The sequence below is a fragment of the Heloderma suspectum genome, chromosome 12 (genome assembly GCF_057233095.1).
Source record: "Heloderma suspectum isolate Gila_16-S chromosome 12, 16-S_ref, whole genome shotgun sequence".
Lineage (NCBI taxonomy): Eukaryota > Metazoa > Chordata > Lepidosauria > Squamata > Helodermatidae > Heloderma > Heloderma suspectum.
The window spans coordinates 23286591-23310675 of NC_139469.1; the positions used below are offsets into that span (position 1 = coordinate 23286591).

General features: G+C 48.6%; 1 protein-coding gene across 1 annotated transcript; it reads left to right on the plus strand.

The window, feature by feature from the left end:
* Positions 1-511: 511 nt before the first annotated feature.
* METTL26 (methyltransferase like 26) lies at positions 512-24018 on the plus strand. The gene is made up of 6 exons (XM_084818748.1): positions 512-1017; positions 11190-11352; positions 14710-14769; positions 15970-16037; positions 20390-20468; positions 21721-24018. The coding sequence occupies exons 1-6, from the start codon at positions 821-823 to the stop codon at positions 21766-21768; spliced, it is 615 nt and encodes a 204-aa protein (XP_084674874.1). The 5' UTR covers positions 512-820; the 3' UTR covers positions 21769-24018.
* The last annotated feature ends 67 nt before the right edge of the window (positions 24019-24085 follow it).

Genomic DNA, 24085 nt, shown 5'->3' on the forward strand with positions numbered 1-24085 from the left:
GGACTAGCACCTTGAGCTCGCACTTAATTTGTTTTGTTCGCTACATTAATTTGCGCGTGGGAGGGCGGGAGAGAGGCTGCTTCGTTTGATGCTGCGGCGTATTAATTAAGGCTTCACAATGCCACGCTGGTCTCTTTCCCTTTCAATCCTCAATCCCACTTACTAGGGAGTAAATCCCACTGAGGACTCATTTCTCAGTTCACGAGGATCGTGCTGTCCATTATTATTATTATTATTATTATTATTATTATTATTATTATTATTATTTATTTTTTAAGAAAGCAAGAATCCCTTCCCAGAAATCTGGAATCGGGGATGACTCCGGAAACACGCTGACTTTCACAAGCCCCCAGCAACCCCTCGTTAAGAGCCTGCACCGAATGGGGGCACGTGCGGAACGAGCCTCCCTTTCGCGCCGCATTGTGGGAAGCGTAGTCTTTCCGGCTCTCTTTGGGTGGCTCGTTTTAATGACCTCGGGCGCACGCCGCCCATCTCGGAGCACGCAGCTCCCAGCCTGCCTTTGTGTAATGTAATGTAATGTAATGTAATTTTCTGCCTTCGGGGAGAAGGGGACGCGCGGAGGAGAAAGGGACGCAGCTTGCATCCGAAGCGGCTCCCGCAGTGCAACTGTTGCAAAGGCTGCGCGGGGCGGGGGGGGTGTCCTCTTTCTTGCTTTGCAACCCAGGCGACCCTCGCGAGCTGATCCGGTCGGGGTGCGCAGCGCAGCGCAGCGCAGCGCAGCGCAGCGCACGGGCAGGCAACCGCAGCAGCCTCCCGCTGCCCGGGCAGAGCGCCCGACGAAAAGCGCATCGTGTGCATTATGATCGTGGCCGCGGCGGCAGACCGGAACAAGGAGCCCATCCTGCGCGTGCTGAGGACCTACGTGAGCTCCAGCCAGCCGCGGTTCCAGGTGCTGGAAGTGGCTTCTGGCTCCGGGCAGCATGCGGCCCATTTCGCCCAAGCGCTGCCCAACGTGGTCTGGCAGCCCTCGGACGTGGAGCCGAAATCCATGGAGAGGTAACGCTCTGGTCGCCCGGCTGGGCTGGGGATGATGGGGGCGGGAGTCTCTGGAAGGCAACCAGCTTGGGGAAAGCTGCTCTAGAGGGTGTGCGTGCGTGGCTTGCTTGGATTCCCATTCAGCAGAAGGGCGCTGCTGGGTCAGACAAGAGACTCCTGATCTTAATCCGGCAGCCTGTTTTCTTCCCATTCGTCCATTCGGTGTATTCATTTGGTTTATGCATCGCCCTGTAACCGAACCTCTCAGGGTGACATGCAGAATAAAAACAAATACAGCGACACCAGTGATAAAACGCATTTAAAGCAGCCTTCTCCGACTAGAGTCATCCAGACGTGTTGGACTACAACTCCCAGAATCCCCCAGCCAGCTATGTTGGCAGGCTGAGGGAGTCTGGGAAGTGTAGTCCAACATGTCTGGAGGACACCAGGTTTGTATAATCGTGAAAGTTTATTAAAAAAAATAAAGTTAACAAAACAAAGGCAACAAAAAGGAGAAGAACGTAACCCAGCCACAGCAGTACGTGCGCGGCTAACTTCCCAATTAGACTACTGCAATGCACTTCTGGAGGGGATGGGCTCGACCCTGGGGGAGCTGGGGGTGGCGACGGCTGACAGGAAGCTCTGGCGTGCGCTGGTCCATAAAGCCACGAAGAGTCGGAAGCGACTGAGCGAATACACAACAATGCACTTTACATGGGGCTGCCCTTGAAGATGATTCAGAAGTTGCAGCTCGTGCAAAATGCAGCAGCTAGACTGCTGACCAGAACATCTCATAAAAAGCATATATCAGCAGTTTTAAAGGAATTGCACTAGCTGCCAATATGCTTCTGGTCGGAATTCAAGGTTTTGGTGATGACATTTAAAGCCCTAAGCGACTTGGGACCTCGATATTTGAGGGAGCACCTCTCCCTATATATGCCTGCCCGAGGACTGAGATCTGTTGGAGAGGCCCTCCTCTGCATCCTACCAGTACGAGACATACACTATGGTGGGATGTGGGAGAGGGTCTTCTCTGCTGTGGCACCCCAGTTGTGGAATGCCCTCCCCTTGGAGGCCTGACTGGCGCAGACATTGGTTTCATTTCAGTGCAAAGTAAAAACATGGCTTTTTACCAAAGCCTCTGAGGGCTAAATGCATTCCCTAAAGTAGCACACTGTTTTAACTGTTTTAGACTTAAATTGGTATTAGCTTGTTTAATGTTTAATAAGTTTTTAGCTGTTTCAGGGCGCAATCCTATTCAGATAGGCGGCTGCCTCTGAACTTGGAGGCAACCGCCTATCCAATGCAGGGCAGGAGAAGCACAGAAGGGATCGTTCCCTCTGTGCTTCTCCTGCCCCGCATTTTTGGCTAGACAGCTGATTGCAGCTGTCTAGCCACAGGAGGGCAGAGTGGGGGAAGAGGCTGCTGTATGACACATTGGATGTGTCGTACAGGCATTTCCACCCTCCCCGCCCCAGAACGCCCTCCGGGAACGCCCCATTTCCGCCATTCCTCCTGTGAGCACGGGGCACAGGGCTTTTCCACGCTGCCTCCGAGGCAGCGCAGAAGTGGAAGGAGGTCGGTTCCCAGAAAACCTGATATCCTACGGCCATCTAGCCGCTGACTAGCAGCCACAGGATTGCTCCCTCCATTATTGTTTTATACTGTTTAAATCGATTTTATTTGTACACTGCCCTGAGGTCTTAATGATATAGGGCGAGATATAAATGTTTTAAATAAAATAAATAAATAAACGTAATAATTAATCGAAATCACTAAAGAAACAAAGGAATTCACTCATTATAAATCTTAGTCTATAACCGATATGCTTATGGAACATCTACAGTAAAATGGCCTAAATAGGAGCTCAATACCTAATGAAAGTAAAAATACAACATATAAAAGGAGCATGTACAAGTGTATGTAATTTTGTGTGTATTAATCAGAAAAGTTATAGGCAACTGTACTCGGTGGAATTTGATCAACAGCTAGAAGAGCTTCAACACAGGAACTCAGTGGAAACCCTGGTGCCATAATAGCTTTCTTAAAGTTAGGATCCCTTGCTTGCTGCACTTTATGTCAGTTTATGCATACTCATAGTCTCCCAAATTTTATTGATCCACTGCTCTTTAGTTGGTTGCTTTGGAGACTTCCAGTTACATGCTATACATTTATGGGTTTTATAAGTTTTAAAAGCAGCAACAATAATGTGGAATGGTTTTAAGAGAAGACATAAACGATCCAACTGCTAAAACATGAGAAAAGACGGTTTTTGAAAGGCAGCATTAAATGTGTCATTGCAAATAAAACCAGCAGCAGTTAAAAATTCTTTGAAAAGGCAAATGCCGGCCTGGTGCCATTGGAATGCCCACCAAGAGGCTGTGAAGCAACAGCCGTCTCCCACTGCTGCTCTCCCAGCAACTGGTACGGAGAGGCACCTCACCTCTGAAACGCGGAGGATGAATACACAGTGGCGCCATGGGGGCAGGACTTTGGGGCAGAAGTCTAGAGCCCACTGAGCAGAAGGGTCCCCAAACCCGGAAGGGCTGGCTGACCACATTTTGGAGTGCAGTAATACACATCATCATCTAAACAGCACCCCCTGTACGACCATTACGTTGAGAGTCTAAAATCACCCAACTGCACTGCTGTGCGTATAGAGCGATTCGTAGTATCCGAGCTGGATTAACTCTATGGTCCATGGGGTCACAAAGAGTCAGACATGACTTAACGACTGAACAACAACAAATTTTGCACTTGGGAGGCTGCTGGAAATTTCCACTGGGACAAGGTGTGCTAATCTTTACCCTTTTCCAATATTGGAAAGGCCTGGCCAAATAAAATGGTTTTCACCTGAGAGCAGCTTCCATCTGGTGGCCCGCAATCTTGTCTCTCCTGCAGGATCAGAGTGGAGAACTTCTGAAGCTGTTTGTAGGGCCCTTGTAGGTCCATAGGGGTGTAGACCAGCCTTACCCAACCTGGTGTCCTCTGGTTGTTCTGGACTATCATTTTGAGGATTCCTGACCATTGACCATACTGGCTGGGGCTGATGAGAGTTGAAGTTCAAAATATCCACATGGCACCAGGTGGGGGAAGGCTACCATAGGCTGTCATTCCAATAACCTGGTTGCAAATAATTTAGGGCTGAATTCCATTTTAGAGAAGCTCTCAGTGACCGCAGTCTATTGGTGGGCGTGGCCAAAGGCAAAAGGGGTAGGGCCAAAAAATGCCAGCACTTCTTAGCTGAAAGCTTTTACTACCAGTAATTAAGCTTTAGGAGAAGCATTTCAGCCATTTAGAACGGGGAAAAACAGCACAAAAGACGGGAAACCACACAATGATCAGTAATCGGGGGAAGCGGTACGGCCATCTGGAGGGCCAGATTTGGACCCTAGGAGTGCCGGATTTGGCCCCTGGGCCTGAAGTTCTGCACCCCTGTTTTAGGATCTTAAAGGTCAAAACCAGCATCTTAAATTGGGCCCAGAAACAAATGCCTATACTGCACCAGCTGCACTGGTTACCGGTCCTAGCCCAATTTAAAGTGCTGGTTTGTTTGTTTTTTAAAATACTTTTTATTCTGTTTTTTTATCTTTATAAATGAAATAAACAGTACCAGCAACCTAATCAGTAGCTAGAATTTCCCAACAATACAGTGTTCTTAGGAGGACACAGCAATAACGAAAGAGAAAAAGAGAAAAAAGAAAAGAAACAAAGAAAACAGGAAAAGGAGAAGAGAGAAGAAAGCATGAAAAAATATATATTAAAAGTTATTTAAAAGGATTAAATTTAAACTCCATTACACAGAAACTTCAAATCCCATTCTACTTAAAAATTATACCTATAACATTGGCAATATTACAATTCAATACAGCATAAATAATCAACCTTACATTTCAATATCATATCATCAGTCTTATAGCAAGGAAGCAGGCCTACAATTCATTTCCAGTAACCATATATTGCCCTTCAGTTAATATATAATAGTAAGACTTAACAATTTAACCAGCCAAGAATCTTACTAACCAATCTCATAATAATAGTAATAAAAAAGGGAAGGAGATTAAAAAGGATAAATAATAATAACAAATCACTAAGAATTTTTTTAATGTTATATAATAATAAAGCGTAAAAGCAACCTTACAGCAATCACTAATGTATTTTGTACTAAATATATAAACGAGTGTGCACATTTCTATACACCTTCAAACAGTAAATTTAAGTACAGTATATCATATCCTTTTTAAAAAGAAAGGATTTAAAGAAAAGAGAGAAAGAAAAAAAATGAGAGAAGAAAAAAAAAGGATGGATATATATATGAGCAACTATCTCTGGCCTAGCCTGAATCTTACAGACTAAACATAACCAGTTAACAAAACATGTTTGTAGATTCCAGTTCATGGGGCTGGAACAGAAATCTCACCCGATTTTCCATTTAGCCACGCCTCTGCCATTTCATGATTAAGAAACTTCTTCATCTGGCCTTCAGAAAAAATGCAAAATGTAGCAGGATATTTTAAGTGATATTGTAAGTTCATTTGTTTTGCCAGATTTTTCGCCTTGCTACATTGCCTTCTTTTATCAGCAAATTCTTTAGTGTAATCTGGAAATAGCATAACTTTATCTTGTTTCCAAAAAAGATTTCCGCCCTCTCTTGCCAAACGCAGGATATAATTTTTTGTGGAGATTCTTGCAAGTTGTACTATAATTGTATAACCAGTCCCTTTGGCATTTGACACACGGAATGCCTGCTCAATATCAAATGAATAATCAGATGGCACAGAGAGTATCTCATGCAGGAGCTTATCTACAAAAGTAGACAAATTTGCATCAGTAGGTAAATCTGTAATACCAATGATACGTACATTTGCCCTGCATGCAAGAGCCTCCAGTTAAGAAATTCTGACAGAAAAATTGTTGAAAAAAGCTTGTGACATAATCTCATTCCCTGCCACCCGATCTTGCAGCTCGTTAACCTTCACCTCCATTTTTTGCCAAGAAGTATTAATTAAATCCACAGCCCCTTGCAGGGTGGTGATGGAATTTTGAATTGTATCCAGCCTCTTAGCCTGTTGTGAAGATAAAGTTTTTATCAGAGCAAGTAACTCCCCTATATCTTCGGTTTTCAAAACCTTTGCCAAGGGAGGTATGGAGGGAGTAGGCAGAGATCCTTTTTTTCATCTTGATGTAGCCATCCTTCTCTTCAAACAGATTTTACAGGTCCTCAAATATTGTTGATATTTCTTAATCCACTCCTCAAATATTGTTGGTATTTCTTAATCCATAAACTACAATGGAGCATGTCAGCCCTAATTTCTTGTACTTAGATAGGAGGTTCAAAACAACTTTGAGCGATGATTAAGCTCTGGCAGACTAGCCCTGGAGTCCAGCCCCCCTGCTACTACGGAGAGAGAGCTGTTCTTCGAAAACTTCATCCAGACGCTGCTCCTGCCTCCCCTTTCCATTCCATGGGAGAAATGAAAAGGGTTTTCAACCTTTTAAAAAGCTGTTTGAGATAGCGTCCTGCGGAGGCTCCGCAGAATGCTGCAAGGGCGACATTGGCTCCAACCAGAAGTCCTAAAGTGCTGGTTTTGACATTTAAAGCCTTAAACAGTTTGGGACCAAGTTACTTGAAGGACCTCCTTCACCCATATCAGCCTGCCTGCACTTTAAGATCAGAAAGAGAGGCCTTTCTCATCCACCCACCTGTGAGAGCAGTCAGATGGGTGACCACACATGAGAGGGCCTTTTCTGCAGTGGCCCCACACCTTTGGAACAAGTTGCCATTGTAGGTCTGCCATGCTCTGTCATTGCAGGCTTTTAAGAAGGCCTTGAAAACATATTCCATGGCCTTCTCTTAATTTGATTGCTGTTGTTGCTGTGGTTGTTGGTTTTATTGGCTTTTATTGTTGCTTTTTATCGCTATTTTATTGTGTTTATGTTTTTATCACTTTTAATACGTTTCACTCTTTTTCACTCTTTTTATGTATTTTATTGCTGTGAGCCGCCTTGGGAGGGCTTCTGCCCTGAAAGGCAGTCAAGAATTTTTTTTAAAAAAATAAATAAAATAAATAATTGGTAATCAATGCAAGAGATATAGGATTGGTCTCATATATGGGGCCCATCTCTAGCCCCTACTCTGCTCCTGGCAGCTGCATTCTGTCCCACTGGAGTTCCTGAACTGCCTTTAAAGACAGTCCCACATTGGGAGCTGAAAGGAGGGCTACTCTTGCCTCTCTTTGCAGCATCTCTGCCTTTACCAGGGCACTCCGCCTCCCAAATGTCAAACCGCCAGTTTACTTGGATTCAACCCAGAGCTGGAAGACGTGGGGTGGCTTGCGCCTGGACTCTGTGAATCTCATAGTCAGCATCAGCATGATTCATATCTCGGAATGAGCAGCACCAAGGTGTGACCGCTTTCCCTCTGACCCCTTTACAGCAAAGTCCTATGCGTGTCTGTACAGGTAGCTAAAACCCACACCTTGAATTGTATGCAGAAATGGGCCAGTAGGTCATAATCATTGGCCAGTTTCTGGGAGACTGTCTAAAGCAGCTTCCCCAACCTGGTGCCCTCCAGATGTGGTGGACCATAACTCCCATTGGCCATACTGGTTGGGAATGATGGGAGTTGCATTCCAACACATCTGGCGGGCACCAGGTTGGGGAAGGTTGACCTAGCGCAAGCGTGGGCTGCATGCGGCCCCCACTACCCCCAATGTGGCCCCTGCCATGCTGCCGAATTCGGTGGCAAAAATAAATAAACCAGTGGGGGGCTTTAATGGTGGTTTTAGCACCATACAGCGCTAAACAGGTCAAATTGAGCTGGTTCTGAAGCTAAATCTATGCCCTTAATGCTACGGAGCACTAAAGGGATCAAATTTAGCTTTAGAACGAGCTAAATTTGACCTGCTTTGCACATCATAGTGGTCTGCTCAGGGGAGGGGCCATAGCTCAGTGTGATAGAGCACATGCCTGGCATGCAGAAGGTTCCAGGTTCAATCCCCGGCTTCTCCAGGTAGGGCGAGGAAAGAATCCTGCCTGAAGCCCTGGAGAGCTGCTGCCAGTCTGTGTCGACAGTACTGGGCTAGATGGACCCAGGGTCTGACTCAGGATAAGGCAGCTTCCGATGCTCCTAAATCCAGCAAAACCATCAACTTTTAAGGGTGCCCCACAGACTGCAGACTGCGGGGGACGGTGTTTGGGGAGGCAAAAATGGCCCTGAGACCCCCCGAAGTTGCCCATTCCCGGGTCCTAGCACCGGCTGGGTGTTGCGATTCCTGCCATGACTTCTGGGCTGGCTGGACCTTGAACGGGTCCAGCAAGTCACGTCCCGTGGTCCGAAGCAAAAGGGTACACGCAGGATCACTGAACACAGATCAGTTATGCTTTAACTGTTCAGCAAACCTCCGTATTCACTCTGGCTTTGTAGATGTAAAACATGCTGAAGGGGCCCTAGTTTCATAGGAGACCACACAAGAGTGTAGGCCTGGTTTAGGGGATGGGCAGAACATCATTAAGGTTGCAGTTTCTGATTCTTCCCAGTAAGTGTAGGGCTGGGCAACTGGTGATCCTCCCAATGTTTTGGCCTGCAACTCCCATCAGCTCTAGCCAGTACAGCCAGTTGTGAGGCATCATGGGAGTTGCTGGCCCAAACATCCAAGTTGCTCAACTCTGAGTTAGGGCCAAACTAAACGTGATCCTGTTTACGCAATTTGCAATTGCATGAATTTGTTTAGAATAGTAAATGGGAGGCCCGAGTCTCCGATCTGGATTGGGACCCTGGCAGCAGAGAGGATAGGGGCCTTTAGCCCTTTGCCACTCCCCCCCCCCCTTGCAGTCCTGATCTGGATCGCTCCCCACCCCACCCATACACACTTGTAATTTGCATTGGGAGGATGGCTTCCATTGAAGCAAATGGCAGCTTTCCTTTGCAAAGAGCCAGAGGCACAATTAGGTAATTTCAGGCTCTGGACTGAAGATGGAAGCCCCCCTGTTTAGACGGCAATGTGTATTACTTCACTTCCAGGTGTGATAAGTCAGCCGTGCTGCCTTTGAGGGACCCTTCTGCTCAGTGAGGCCCTGGGCTTCTTGCCCTGACAGAACCATTGCAGATAGCGGGCCCTGGGGGCGGGGTGTGTGAGCTGAATCAGGGACCCTGAATTGGTGCCCTGCACCTCCAGTTTGCCAATTGCATGAATGGTGTCACATCCAATGTGGCCCTAAGCAGTGCGGGCTCCAGGTTTCGGAGGGCCCTTGGGCAAGGCCCCCTCCATGGGCCCCCTCTCTCAGTGACCCTGCCTTCTCACCACCGTGGTCACCAGCTGCTGTTTTCCCTCTTCCTCGTTCTCATCGTGGCTAACGCTTCCTCGCTTGACAGGCAGGGAGAGCCAGTGAGCAAGCCGGCCGTGGCATCTCCTGCTCCTCCTTCTCACCCCCTCTGTTGTCTGGGCCAGAGCGAGTGGCAGGTGAGCAAGTAGAGGAGGAGCAAGTCCAGGGGGCTCTTGTTGGTGGGCCCCTGCTGGGGTGCGGGCCCTTGGCAGGCGCCCAACTGTGCCTACCCTTGACGCCAGCCCTGGTGCTACGATTCTCTGACAGACTGGTAGAATTTGGGAGCCCTCTACTCATCCACCAACTAATTTTTGCAGCCTGCCAGATGCTTGAGACTCCCTGTTTTTATAGTCCGAGGCAAGCTGCCAGGCCCGCCAGAGATTTACTGAAGCCCTGCTGGGCCACCATGCATGGCTCATCGCTTCGATTTGGTGATCATGTATACTTGTTCTTGTGTTTCTTTCCCCAGAAGCAATTCTTGCTGAGTTCACTTGGGCCTACTCCCAAATCAGTGTTAAGGAAATATCCAAGGCAGGTTAGGTTGAACAGTCAGAAATGTATAAAAGCACATCACGGCCATGGGAGAGACAGACGATACTGTCTCTCTCCCCACAAAAGAAAACAGGATGCATTTATACAGACTGAAAGCTGGAGAACAAATCAAAACACACTATGCATGCTCAGAAACCAATTAGTATTCAGCACAGTCTTATCAGCACAGCGCCCTTCTTATCTTTAAGGATGAGTTACTTTGGTGGATGGGAATTTCTTGCTTATGAGAAAGTTACAATTACCTTCTCATGGCCTCTCTCTCTCTCTCTCTCTCTCTCAAATCAGTCCCATCAGGCACCTTGCCTGAACCAAACTACTTATAAGGCCTAGTCAGGCCTACTTTCACATCAGGTTGTGTAGGATTGCAGCCTTCACCTACTCCTGTATAGAATAACCCCCTTTTTGCTGGCTCCTTTCGTTCTTTCGTTCTTTCTTTCTTCAGATTATTTTTAGGTCTCCTTTAAGTGTGGAAGCTTCTTAAGATGACATACAAGATAAAAACCACACAAAAGTGGATGCAATAAAAATCAATAACACCATATTCAATAAAATCCCATAAAACAAATTACCAGTAAAAACAGAAATACTATAATAAATATATTATAAATATTATAAAAATGTTTTATTATTCTTATAAAATAATACATTTTTGCACTTCTAAATGCTAACTCCTATGTCCCTGGAGGGTAGTACATTCCTCATGTCATGCAGGTGATCTAAAGAAAGAAAGAGGAGTTGCCAGGAGTGAGCAACTTTGGGGGGTGGGTCTCAGGGCCATTTTTGCTTCCCCCCACAGCCGTTCCCAACCTGGTGCCCTCCAGATGTACTGGACTGCAACTCCTATTGGCCATACTGGCTGGGAATGATGGGAGTTACAGTCCAACACATCTGGAGAGTACCAGGCTTGGGGAAAGCTGAACAACTGTTTTACTCATATGCAGATCTCTTCAACTAACTGACCAACTTCTTTTAATTTGATGACAGCCCTGCTTGTGATACACGCATCCATCATTGCACTTCATTATTAGGTACATTTTGTGCTTTCTACTGGTTGGGTTTGAGCTTCTTGGAGAGGTTCCTTACCAAGAGGTGAGGTAACAGCAGATTTCTGCAACAAAGCTGTCCTGGTCATAGAATCATAGAATAGTAGGGTTGGAAGGGGCCTACAAGGCCATCGAGTCCAGCCCTCTGCTCAGTGCAGGAATACAAGTCAGAGCATCCCTGACAGATGGCTGTTGGTCAACTCTGCCGTTTATGCCTGTGCCATCTGCAATTTGGTGTGGCCTTTCAGGAGCTTCTCTTACCTCTCTTTGCAGCATCTCTGCCTTTACCAGGGCACTCCGCCTCCCGAATGTCAAACCGCCGATTTACTTGGATTCCTCCCAGAGCTGGGAGACGTGGGGTGGCTTGTGCCCGGACTCTCTGGATCTCATAGTCAACATCAACATGATCCATATCTCGGAAATGAGCTGCACTGAGGTAAGACTGCTCTCCCTTTACAGCAAAATCCTGTATGTGTCTATTTGGCAGTAAGCCCCATTGAACCGCGGTGGCTTAGTGGTTAAGATGCTGAACTGCAGACTGGAAGGTCGGCAGGTCAGCAGTTCGAGACCCGAGTGCTGCGTGACGGAGTGAGCTCCCGTCTTCAGTCCCAGCTTCTGCCAACCTAGCAGTTCGAAAGCAAGAAATTGCAAGTAGATAAATAGGTACCGCCTCGGTGGGAAAGGTAACAGCGTTCCGTGCATTTCGGTGTTCAGTCATGCCGGCCACATGACCACGGAAGCGTCTTCGGACAGCGCTGGCTCTTCGGCTTAGAAACGGGGATGAGCACCGCACCCTAGAGTCGGACACGACTGGTTGGGGACACCTTTACCTTTACCTTTTACCCATTGAGTTCAGTGGGACTGCCTCCAGGGAAAGTAGGATTGCAGTCCCAGTTATCCATGCTCCGGTAACCTCCAGGTTATACTGCTGTAGTGCACTCTACGTGTGGCTTCCTTTGAAGACTGTTTGGAAACTACAGTTAGAGCAGCGGTCCCCAACCCTTTTGGGACCAGGGAACGGTCCGTGGAAGACAATTTTTCCACGGGCCGGCGGGGGGGGAGGATGGGACCTGGCCGCAGTAGGGGTATGGGAACCCTCCTTACCTTGGGTCCGTGGGGGCGGCGATCCATCCCCCCCCCCCGAATCCTCGCTGGCCCTGGCCGGCTCCGTCCCGCAGCGAGTCTGCGGAGCTGCCGGCCGGGGGAGGACTTCTAGCTGCTGGAACACAAATGGCGTCCGCATAGCGGACGCCATTTGCATCCCTGTTCTTTGCAGTAATAGGCTATTACTGCAAAGAACAGGCTCCGGCTGGGGGCGGACTTCCGGCCACTGGGACGCAAATGGCGTCCACATAGCGGACGCCATTTATGTCCCCGTTCTTTGCAGTAATAGGCTATTACTACAAAGAACAGGGCTGGAGCCGGCTGGCAGCTCTGCAGACTTGCTGTGGAGCGGAGCCGGCCAGGGCCGGTGAGGATTCCGGGGCGGGGGGGAGGGACGGATCGCTCCCCCTGTAGACCCAAGGTAAGGGGGGGGTCCCACACCCCTACTGCGGCCCAGTCCCTAACAGGCCACGGACCAGTACCGGTTCACAGCCCGAGGGTTGGGGACCCCTGAGTTAGAGCATAATGTAGCTGCTACATTATTAACTTGGCATCATGATCATATTATATCTGTGCGATGCCAACTGTGCTGGCTCCCAGTCCATTTCTGGGTCCAATTTAAAGGAGCTGAGTTGACTTTTAAAGCCATTCATGGCATAGGAGCAGGGTACTTGAAGGCCCACCTATCTCCATATACTGCTTACCCTTATATTAAGATCTTCTGTGGAAGGTCTCCGGCAGATGGCTCCAGCATTTGAGATGAGGCTGGTGGACACCAGAGAAAGGGCCTTCTCCATGATAGCACCCTAGTTGCAACCCCTCTCCCTAGAGCAGTTTGCCTGGCGCCTAACTTGTTGCCTTTTTGGTGGCAAGCAAAGACCATTTTATGTTCCCAGGTTTTTTTAGATGCAGTTTTAATCTTGACGTCTGTTTTATGCTGCTTTGTATCATTTTGTGACTTCTAGCTTGGTTTATTTTTTTGTGTTTACATTTTAATTGTTTTATCCTTTCCATGCCCAACCTTGGGAATATGATGGAAGGATGGTATAAAAATACTTTAAATAAATAAATAACGATGAGGTTTCTCTGGATCACCCTGAATCAAAAGCCCTATTCATGGTGGGATGAGAGATCCATTTCCCAGTGCCCCATGGAACACCCTTCCCCTCCGACTGCCATTAATAACCAGGGACAGGGCCTCTTTTGCACTAGCACCCTGGTTTTTGAACTCTCTCCCCAGAGAGGTTCACCTAGTGCCGAGTCTTTTTTTTTTCAGTGCCAGGAGAAAATCCCCCCCGCCCCCATGCCTCTTTAGATCTGTAGGAATGTTATCAGGTTGAGCTGTTGCTATTTGTTGTAAATGTTGCACTTTTTAAAAAAAAATGTATTGTTTTATATTTTTGTATCAGAAGCTTTGTGCTGGAGAGCAGGGTATCAAATGTTTAAGATAAACAAAAAATCTAAACCCCAAGGGTGCAATCCTATGCACGTTTAGACAGGAAAAAGTCCTACAACTCCCAGCATCCCTGAGCCAGCATGGGGAGCTAGAAATATTGTAAATGGAGAGACCATGTTGTAAGTCGGTGTATATGAACACCTCTATTAGAACTCATTAGAAGGTGACAGAAGAGAGCAAGCTTTCAAGTTCATTAGTGATCTTCATCAGGCTGGATGTTAAGTGGGGGGAAGTGTGGGGCCGGGGGGGAGTGACAACCCCTTGTCTGCTGGCTGTAATAGTCTTGAAACGGAATGGAGGAAGGTATTATGCAGGCTATAGACTTAAGGCTATATTAGTCCTCCCTGCTCCATTTGCTTAACGTTCAGCCTGATCGAGAGTTCTTATGAACTTGAAAGCTTGTTCTTTTATTTGTGACTTTTAAGGGCCAAACTAGAAGTGGTATTTGGCATGTGGTTAGACCTGACGCACAAGATTTTTTAAAAAAATGCATATCAGGGGGAAGGCAAACCGGACTGGGACTAGAGTATTGGAGGGTGGGGAGATGTCAACCCTTTGCTTCTTCCTTGCTCCTGATTGGAATGCGCCCCCCTGCTGCTCCCAATGTGGGGAAAGCTCCTACTAGTAAGTCCCAATAAAGGCATTGCACTGCCCTTGCCTTTGGATTTTGAGCGGTCTTCGTAGCTAATGCAAGCGGGAGTGCCACCTGGTGGCTTGTGGGCGGATGTTCTTGCAGCCAACAGCTTTTTCTGGGAAGCTTGGCTTCCCATATCTGTTTTAGCCTTTCGTGATGTTAGTTTTTTGTGAAAGCTGGTATCGGCAATAGCAGAAATCGGATCTGGTGTTTCTATTTTGCTTATACAGCAGCCAATGGTATATGGTTTGGGCAGCTCGTGTAATAGTGAAGAAAACACAGCTCTGCACATGTTCAAAGGTAGCGCCTCTGAGCCTGTGCAGAATGCATTACTCTCACCTTTCCAGGGTGCCTCTCACTCTGGAAATGAACTAGTTTTTGAAATATATTGCACTCTTTCTCTGCTTTGTATAGGTAGGATGGCAGAATCCACAAGATATGACTTCAGAAGTGGACGTGCCAGCTGTTCCTGTGGATGTTGGGAACAGCAACTGTCATCTGCTTGCCCATTTAACACGCACCACGTGGTGACATGACCTGTAAGCTCTTTCCAGAGCTGACTCTCTTCCCTCTTTGTATTTTGTTCTCCTGTCCTCCAGGGCTTATTCAAAGGAGCTGGAAAGCTGCTAAAACCCAAAGCGGTCATGATCACATACGGGGTAAGCTGTCGCTGTCATTAACATCAAGGGTGGGCAGAAGGCAGATCTCCACACATTTCATACTTTGGCCAGAAGCCCCTGCAGGCATGGCTGCTGGGAGTTGAAGTCCAAAACATCTGGCAATCTACTTTCTGCCCAGCCCTGTTTTAGATGATGCTCCAAACGTGATGGAAACACAGCATTCATACTACTGGCTCCTCTGTAGCCTACTGCAGCCTACTCCCCAGTGTTCCAGATGTGTCAGTCTACATTACCCATCACCCCGGGCATCGCCACCCACACTGCCTGGGATTATGGGAGTTGTGGTCCGAAACATCTGGAGGGGCTTCAGGTTGGGGAATGCTGGGCTAGTGATTCCTTTGTGCTGCAGAGACGTGTGCTGCTTGGCATCCATTTTGTTTTGGAAGTAGTTCGTGTGGGTTGCGTAAGCAGTGATGTGCCCCCCCCCCAGTGGTGGCTCTGGGCTCTGCAGGCCCCCCCCCCCCATGACTGGTGGCTTTGAGGTAACCAAGCTGGGATTTTTCTGCGACCCAAAGTTCCCTGGTGCTGAAATTCTGAAACAAAGAGGTGCTAGGGCCTTAGTCTTACCTGCAGGGCACACGCTCCAACCTGCAAAACCTTCCACCCTAATCATAAATGGGGACAGATTGTGGTTGCTTAGTGGTGGTGGAAATGCATTTTGCCTATGCTCAGAAGCACTATTATGACTGCACATACACCCAGAGCTGAGCCTCGGCATTGGAAACAGGTTCTAGGGCTGTACTCTCAGGAGGGCCTAGCTCAAATTAAGCTCAAATTAAGCCTGCTGAAAAGGGTTGTGGGGGAGTGGGAGGGCTAGAGGCAGTGTAGTGTAGTGGTTACAGTGCCAGACTAGATCTGAGTTCAGGTCTTTTCTCAGCCATGAAAGTGACCTTGGACCAGTCATTCTCACACAGCTTTGCTTATCTTACAGGGTTGTCGTGAGAATAAAGGGGGTGGGGCGAACTATATATGCCACCCTATATGCTTCTTGGAGGAAGAGGTGGGATAAAAATGTAATTTAAAAATTGTTTGCTTAGTTTGCTTTAATCTTTAGAGCAGGCTTCCCCAGATGTGTTGGACTGCAACTCCCATAATTCCCAGCCAGCATAGCCATTGAGGGCCTGGATAGGGTACCGCCTTGTCTAACTGTTTTTCCCCCCCTGCCTAATACCCCCACAGCCCTACGCCGTGAATGGGTGCATCACCCCCCAGAGCAATGTGGACTTTGATCGCAAATTGAGGCAGAGGTAAGAGTGGTGCGGTACAGTTGGTATATGTTTGTACGAGGACCATGAAAATCCAGCTCCTGGAAGCGGGGGAAGGTTGGTGTGTTTTTTTAATCTCTTGCCAGTTCTGGAGGGTTAGAAGATGGTGCTACAACCCACCGTCTCACCTCTGCCATGAACTTGCCCATATGGCCTTAAGGCAAGCCTGTGTCTCTCCCAGCCTCCACTTTCCCCTCCCCATCTCCAATAAGGAGATAATAATACTGGCCCACCCTACAGGATTGTTGTTATTGTAAGGCAGGTGTGGGCAGAAGGTAGATCAGGTGTGGGCAGCCAGGTCCCTGGCCGAGGTGCTTGAGGTGGTCTCTGATGTGCGTGTACAGTCCCCTAACTTACTGGTGTTGGGGGACTTCAACGTACATTCGGAGGCCATCCTCACAGGAGCACCTCGGGACTTCATGGAGACCATGGCCTCCTGGGAGCTGCACCATATTCTAACTGGGCCCACCCATGTAGCCGGTCATGCACTAGACCTTGTGTTTGTTTCTGGAGAAGCGGGGAGTGATCTGGAAGTCGGGGGTATATCCACCACCCCCTTGTCATGGTCAGATCACTATCTGGTGACGTTGGACTTCTCGGTTCCACAACCCCTCCGCAGGGGTGGAGGACCCATTAAAATGGTCTGCCCCAGGCGTCTTATGGATCCAAATGGATTCCTGAACGCGCTTGGGGATTCTCTGGGGCATGCCAACGGCCACTCGGTCGAGACCCTGGTGGGTGGATGGAATGCCGCAATCACTGGGGCATTAGATCGGGTGGCTCCGAAACGCCCTCTCCCCCTGAACAGGGCTCGGACTGCACCATGGTTCAATCTGCGGTTACGAGCTCTGAAACAGAAGGTGAGACGGCTAGAGTGCCAGTGGCGGAAGTCTCGCTCCAAAGACGATCAGACATGGGCTAGAGCTGTATCTTCAGCCTATCACGTGGCGGTGAAGGCAGCAAAAAAGGAATATTATGCTGCCTCCATCGCGTCTGCAGAGTGCTGTCCCAGGAGGCTGTTCCAAGTGGTCCGGAGCCTGGTCGGTCCTGTGGCTCCGGAACCACTGGAGCATTCTAAGGCCTCCTGTGAGGCTTTGGCAAGGCACTTTGCAGATAAAATTGATCAAATTAGGTGTGTTACTCTGCACGCTGTGGATACAGTTAGTGAGCAAGAGGCAGCCTGTGGCAAACCGGTTTTGTGGGATCGGTTCCAGCTTCTTCCTCCTGATGAAGTGGACAAGGTGCTTTCATCGGTACGGCCGACCACCTGCTTACTTGATCCTTGCCCATCTTGGCTCATTATGAGCTGCAGAGAGAGACTGGGTGAGGGGATCAAGGCGGTGGTGAACGCCTCCCTTGAGGAGGGAGTGATGCCATCAGCCCTCAAGGAGGCAGTGATAAGACCGCTCTTAAAGAAGCCCTCCTTGGATCCTCAAGTTCTGAACAACTTTCGCCCAGTCTCAAATCTGCCATTTTTGGGCAAGGTGATTGAGCGGGTGGTGGCGGTGCAGTTGAAGGCACACTTGGAAGAAACTGATTATCTAGACCCATTTCAGTCGGGCTTCAGGCCTGGGCATGGGACAGAAACAGCCTTGGTCGCCTTGGTGGATGATGTGAGGAGGGCTCTGGATAGGGGTGAATGCTCCTTCCTTGTTCTCCTCGACCTCTCAGCGGCTTTTGATACCGTTGACCACGGTATCCTCCTGGACCGCCTGGAGGGGTTGGGCATTGGAGACACTGTATTGCGGTGGTTCCGGTCCTTCCTCTCCGGCAGGTACCAGAGGGTAGCACTGGGAGAGGAGGTTTCGGACCCGTGGCCACTTACTTGTGGGGTGCCACAGGGTTCCATCCTCTCCCCGATGCTATTTAACATCTATGTGAAGCCGCTGGGGGCTATCATCAGGAGGTTTGGGGTGCAGTGTCATCAATATGCGGATGACACGCAGTTCTACCTCTCGTTTAAATCTTCACCAAGGTTGGCCATAGAATCCCTGTCCAAATGTCTGGAGACGGTGAGTGGCTGGATGGGGAGGAATAAGCTGAAGCTGAACCCTGACAAGACCGAGGTACTTTTGGTGGGAGACAAGAGGAGGCTGGGGGATGTTGACCTGGTGTTGAATGGGGTACGGCTACCCTTGAAAGACCAGGTCCGCAGCCTGGGGGTCATTTTGGACTCCCAGCTGTCCATGGAGGCTCAGGTGTCAGCTGTGAGCCGGATAGCGCTGTATCAACTCCATCTGATATGGCGGCTGCGCCCCTTCCTTCCTGACCATCTGCTCCCATCGGTAGTACATGCCCTGGTCTCCTCTCGTTTAGACTACTGTAATGCGCTCTACGTGGGGTTACCCTTGAAGATGGTTTGGAAGCTGCAGCTGGTACAGAACGCGGCGGCTCGCCTGATTAAAGGCAGCCGCCGGCGAGATCACATCACTCCAGTGCTGAAGGAGTTGCACTGGTTACCAGTTGTTTTCTGGGCCAAATTCAAGGTGTTGGTTTTGACCTTTAAAACCCTATATGGTTCCGGCCCAGCCTATCTTAAGGAGCGCCTCCAGCAGCACCAGACAGGCCGCTTAACAAGATCAGCCTCGGATGGCCTTCTCTCTGTCCCATCAGCCAGGACAGCTAGACTGGTGGGGACGAGGGAGAGGGCCTTTTCTGTGGTGGCCCCCACTCTGTGGAACTCCCTCCCTAGGGAACTCCGTCATGCCCCCTCTTTAATGAGCTTCCGTCGTGCATTAAAAACGTGGTTGCTCAAGCAGGCATTTGGGGTGGGTTAGGGTATTTAAAAAAAAAATTATGGTAGAATTTTATTGTTTTAAATTGTTTTATGGTATGTTGTGCATCGCCCAGGGTGGCTGGGTGACCAGCCAGATGGGCGATTAATAAATTTAATAATAAATAAAATACATAAATCTCCAGCTATTTGGGACTTCAGCTTCCAGAGCTCCCTGCCAGCATGGCCAATGGTTAGGAATGCTGGGTGTTGAAGTACAAAACATCTGGAGATGTGCTTTCTGCCCACCCCTGCTGTAAGGAATGCAAGCAAATAATTAGGGGTCTGCAAATTTGGGCTGGTCTTGGTAGCCAGCCAAAATGTGTGCTTTCCTAGTATCTCCAAGGCTCAGCACACTACTCAGCACATTGGAGTAGCCGTCCTCCGGGTTCAGGTGCAGTATGAGAATTCTTCCTGATATTGTGCTCACCAGGTTAAAAGATGCACTCGCTAAGGGTGAGCTGAGAAGTAGATTTGTGGGGGATTTGTGCGATTTATGTAGATTTGTGCGCCCCCTTTGAGGGGGGCAGGGAGACACTCTAAACATGGCTGCATTTGGCCTGGGGTAGCCATTGTGTTGTGTAGGCTTGGTTTATTGTTCAGCATTACCCACAATGCACATGGCCTCTCCTCTGTGGGCCATTATTTTGTGTGGCCTCCTTTGTGGCCACTCCTTTGTGGGAATGAATGGTGTGGCCAATTATGGCATAAACTGGACAGGACTCTGCTGCATGGGGGTAATAACCTAGAGCAGCCTTCCCCCAACCTGGTGCCCTCCAGATGGACAACAACTTAGCATTCTTGCCCATTGGCGGTGTGGGCTGGAGCTGATGGGTGTTGTAGTCCAAAACATCTGAGTCCACCAGTTTGAGGACAGCTGACCTTGTGAGTGGAACATCCATGCAAAGGAAGAGATATTTTTCTATCTTAGGGAAGTATCCTAGAATTTTAGAGTTAGAAGGGACCTTGGTGTTATCTAGTCCAACCCCCTGTTCGATTCATGCATGGTGTGGAGAATGTGGATAGGGAGACATTTTTCTCCCTCTCTCAAAATACTAGAGCCCAATGGGGTCATCCTATGAAGCTGATTGGTGGGAGATTCAGGACAGATAAAAGGAAGGATGTCTTCACACAGCGCAGAGTTCAACTATGGAATTTGCTACCTCAGGGTGTAGTGATGGCCGCCAATTTAGATGGCTTTAAAAGGGGGTTAGACAAATTCCTGGAGGAGAAGGCTATCAATGGCTACTAGTCCTGAGGGCTATGTGCTACCTCCTGTACCAGAGGCGGTATGCCTATGTACAACAGTTGCTGGGGAACATGGGTGGGAGGGTGCTCTTGCACTCATGTCCTGCTTGTGGTTTCTGGTCAACAGCTGGTTGGCTACTGTGTGAACAGAAAGCTGGACTAGATGGACCCTTGGTCTTATCCAGCAGGGCTCTTCTGAGGTTCTTCTGATGTAAGAATCACGTAAGAAGAGCTTCTCTCCCCTTGTTGGGGTTACAGAAGCATCTCTTGAGCACAGTGCTTATTATTCTCTCTTCTTCCCCCTCTATCCCAGAAATCCAGCTTGGGGCCTCCGGGACACGATTCTGCTGCAGCAACTAGCTGAAGCCAATGGGATGCAGTTGGAGAGGATGGTATGTGGGAAAGCCCACAAAGGGCAGGCGGTGGGGTGTCAGTAGAGAACTAGGGAGGGAGGGGGGATAGATGAAAAACATAAGATTTGATAGAAGCAAAATATCCTTTTAGTCAGCACCTTCACCTACAATATTCCCTACTGGGAAAAGCAATCTCACACCCCCAGAGACACATGCTCCCCAATGCAACCACACCTTTGGGAAGGATTTTGTACGGATTGATGCTAAACGCTCCCTCCAAAGCCTTTTTACTCACGTTGTAGCTGAACTGCCTGTCGACTCAATTATGCTAGGATTTCCACCACTGCCACCACCACCAGCCCACCCGCTCTTACTCAGCTAGGTTATTGGGAAAGCTAGCCCCAGTCTCTGATCTATTGCTCCCAGTGCTTGCTGGCTCTTCAGCCCCGACTGCCACCGTTCCTTACACGACAGGGCTGTTGCAGCACGAACTGTATGTGGGTCTGTGTAGCAGGGGAGTTGAACCTCCTTCAGCCCAAAGGCCAAATCAGGGGACTGGAAACAAAGCCCTATGAAGAGAGACTGAAAGAACTGGACATGTTTAGCCTTGAGAAGAGAAGACTGAGGGGAGGTATGATAGCACTCTTCAAGGACTTGAAAGGCTGTCACAGAGAGGAAGGCCGGGATCTCTTCTCGATCATCCCAGAGTGCAGGACACGGAATCATGGGCTCAAGTTCCAGGAAGCCAGATTCAGGCTGAACATCAGGGAAAACTTCCTGACTGTTAGAGCAATACAACAATGGAACCAGTTACTTAGGGAGGTGGTGGGCTCTCCCACACTGGAGGCATTCAAGATGAGGCCAGACAGCCATCTGTCAGGGATGCTCTGACTTGGATTCCTGCACTGAGCAGGGGGTAGGACCCGATGGTCTTATAGGCCCTTTCCAACCCTACTATTCTATGATTCTATGAAATTCCATGTCAGAGAAGCTCTCCGGGGGCCACATTCCAGTGGCGGGCAGAGCAAAAGGGGCAGGACCAGTGTATTGTAGCTTAAAGCTCTTACGGCCAGTAACTCAGCTGTCAGAGAGGCATTTCAACCTTTTAGAATTGGGGAAAAGACTGCACAACATCTGGAAAGCCACCAAATAATTGGGGAAGGGGGCATGGCTTTCTGGGGAGCCCCAGGCAGGCCAGATTTCCTCCCCCACTCCTCGACCCGAGTTTCTGCATCCCTGCTTTATAACGTAGCAGCAGAGCTTTCTGAATAACTGAGCATTCTGCTTCCAGGTCAACATGCCGGCCAACAACAAGTGCCTTATTTTCCGCAAGCAGTAAGCCAGCCCACCCCCTTTCTTTGCAAGGGAGAGGGGGAAGCCAAAGGACAGCCTTTTCCAGCCAAAGCATCACCTGCCGCAGCAGAATTTGTTCAGCGTCCATCATGCTCCGCTTGGCTTCTCATCGCTTTCTCGGTTCTTGGGAGAAAGAAATTCTTGGTGCAACCGGATGACGCCCCCGTAGAAGATTCAGATTTGGAGAGGGGAACTTTCACGGAGAACGGAACTGCATAAAAGATTCTGGCAGAGGTGGAGTGAGCCCTTCCATGCTTAAGTTTGGGATGCACTGTGCCACTGCTGTTTTTTTTTAATGTTGTGGGTTAGATGAAGTTGTCAGATCCATCTTGGACCACCTGTCCAGACGTGATGCCTGTTTAGAGAAGCAAAACCTGCATAGGGGCCATATACTTTGCCCCACCCCATGCCAGGCCCACCTGCTCTGTTCCTGCTCATGCCACACTGAGCAGCTGAAGGTGGCCTCTTCGCATCTTCACTTGCAGGGGGGAGGGTGTAGAACTCTCTGCCTGATTGGGAACCCTGATAAAGCAGGAACAGGAACAATTGGACTAGCATGCATAGCCCTGTATCCCCTACATGGGTTTAGATTTCCTGTTCAGTCTTAATGCCTGACTGGGGCTTTGTCTCTCAGGCATCATTATATCTGCAGCTTCCTTCATCTGTACAAATTGAAGGCCTTCTTTGCTGGCCTCTTGAAAAGGGGCACCAGTATTGACCCTGAACTGTGACTTGGGGGGGGGGGTTGTGGGGATGCATTAGGGAGAAGGAGAAGCTTAGCTCACAATTTACTCTTCTTCTCTAAATAACAGAAGATTTGGTGCAAAACTAGGTGGAAAGGTGGATTTGATAGTTGGCACTCTTTGTACCGTCCTTTACAGCGCTCCTCTTGGGAGAGACTGGGAGTGGTTCTCTCTTCTCAGTGCCAAATTCTGCTGTCTCTCTTCTCCTCCTGCGCTCCTAAGAGCAAACTTTGCTATGTACCAACAGCCAGTCTGCTATAGAGCCGAAAGCTCCCAGCGTCTTGTGCCTTGTGTTACATTCACATCTTTGGGCTACTTACCAAGGAAAGGGGGGGGGAGCCCTGGTCAATATTTTGGAGATACGGAAAGCAGGGCATCCCCCTATCGTGATTAGTTTTAACACCATAGGTGCTGGTGACATTCAGATAAACAGTGTGATACTGAGTTGCTGGGACTATAGGATTGTCTGCAAGTGGGATGGACTGAGTGTTCCAATTCCTTCCACATCAAAATCTCCTTGCCTGTAGAAAACTGGTGTGTTGAGAAAATGGTATTGAACTAACCCAATCTCCCCAGCCCTCCATTTGCATTGGACTACAGTTCCCATCTTCTCCAGGCTCTCATGGGCGAGATCATGAGATCTCCCCATCTGCAGACCATACTGCTGAAAATGGTACCATGACATTCATCTTCATAAGGTAGATCAAAACTGTCTCTAGTCCTGTGAGACAAGGCTTTAAGGAAGCCCCCTTAGACTCTATTGCCCCTAAAGCAGCTTTCCCCTACCTGGCGCCCTCCAAATTGCAGAGGCCAGGCTGGCTGAGGATGATGGAAGGTATAGTCCAACACATCCAGAGGGCACCAGATTGGGGAAGATTGATGACCATTAGAAAAAAAATAGCCCTGTTTCTCCTGTGCCCTGCTTCAAACATTCTTCAAAAGATGTAGCAAAACAGGTTCCAAGAGGGGGAGGAAATACTAAAGGTTCCCAACTGTGGGGTGAAAAAACTTGAATATGTTTATCCTGTCTGCTGTCTCTTCATTCTGTATATGTAGTAACAGTTCCCTCTAGTGGTGATCTGTAGACTAGCACTGATTTGTAGATTGGGTTGGGAGATACGAGGTTCGCAAGGAAGAATCTTGGCCATGGAATCTACGTGGAGGTAGCCTTACATAGACTATGCTGCATTTGGGTGCAAATAAATGTAATGTTTGGGCAGTACTGTGTGAGGATGTCTTCATTTGCATTGTGCTCAATGGAAATGCCAGCCCACTACTTTCCTGTATGGTCTTGACTGATGATTTGCAAGGCCAGGGAAGCAAACCTGATGTAACCAGAGAGAAGATGCAATTAATTTCTTCTGGAGTCCATTGCTGGAACCTGAAAGGGCTATATAGGCTGGAAGTTGTTGGGGGGGGGGGGTTTACATCTAATATTGCACCCAGCAAAATAACCTCAGTTTTGATTATCTGAATAAATTAAGTGAGGCTATACTTTGCGTATAACTTTTTGTTTCACGCAGATGATTCTGCTTTGGCTAGCTCCACTGTGGGCTCATA

Bases quoted from the DNA above. Each gene is read 5' to 3' on its own strand.
- METTL26 (XM_084818748.1), top strand. From the start codon at position 821: ATGATCGTGGCCGCGGCGGCAGACCGGAACAAGGAGCCCATCCTGCGC. The intron at 16,038-20,389 runs GTAAGAGTGGTG...CCTCTATCCCAG, and splicing joins GATCGCAAATTGAGGCAGAG to AAATCCAGCTTGGGGCCTCC. The intron at 20,469-21,720 runs GTATGTGGGAAA...TTCTGCTTCCAG, and splicing joins GGATGCAGTTGGAGAGGATG to GTCAACATGCCGGCCAACAA.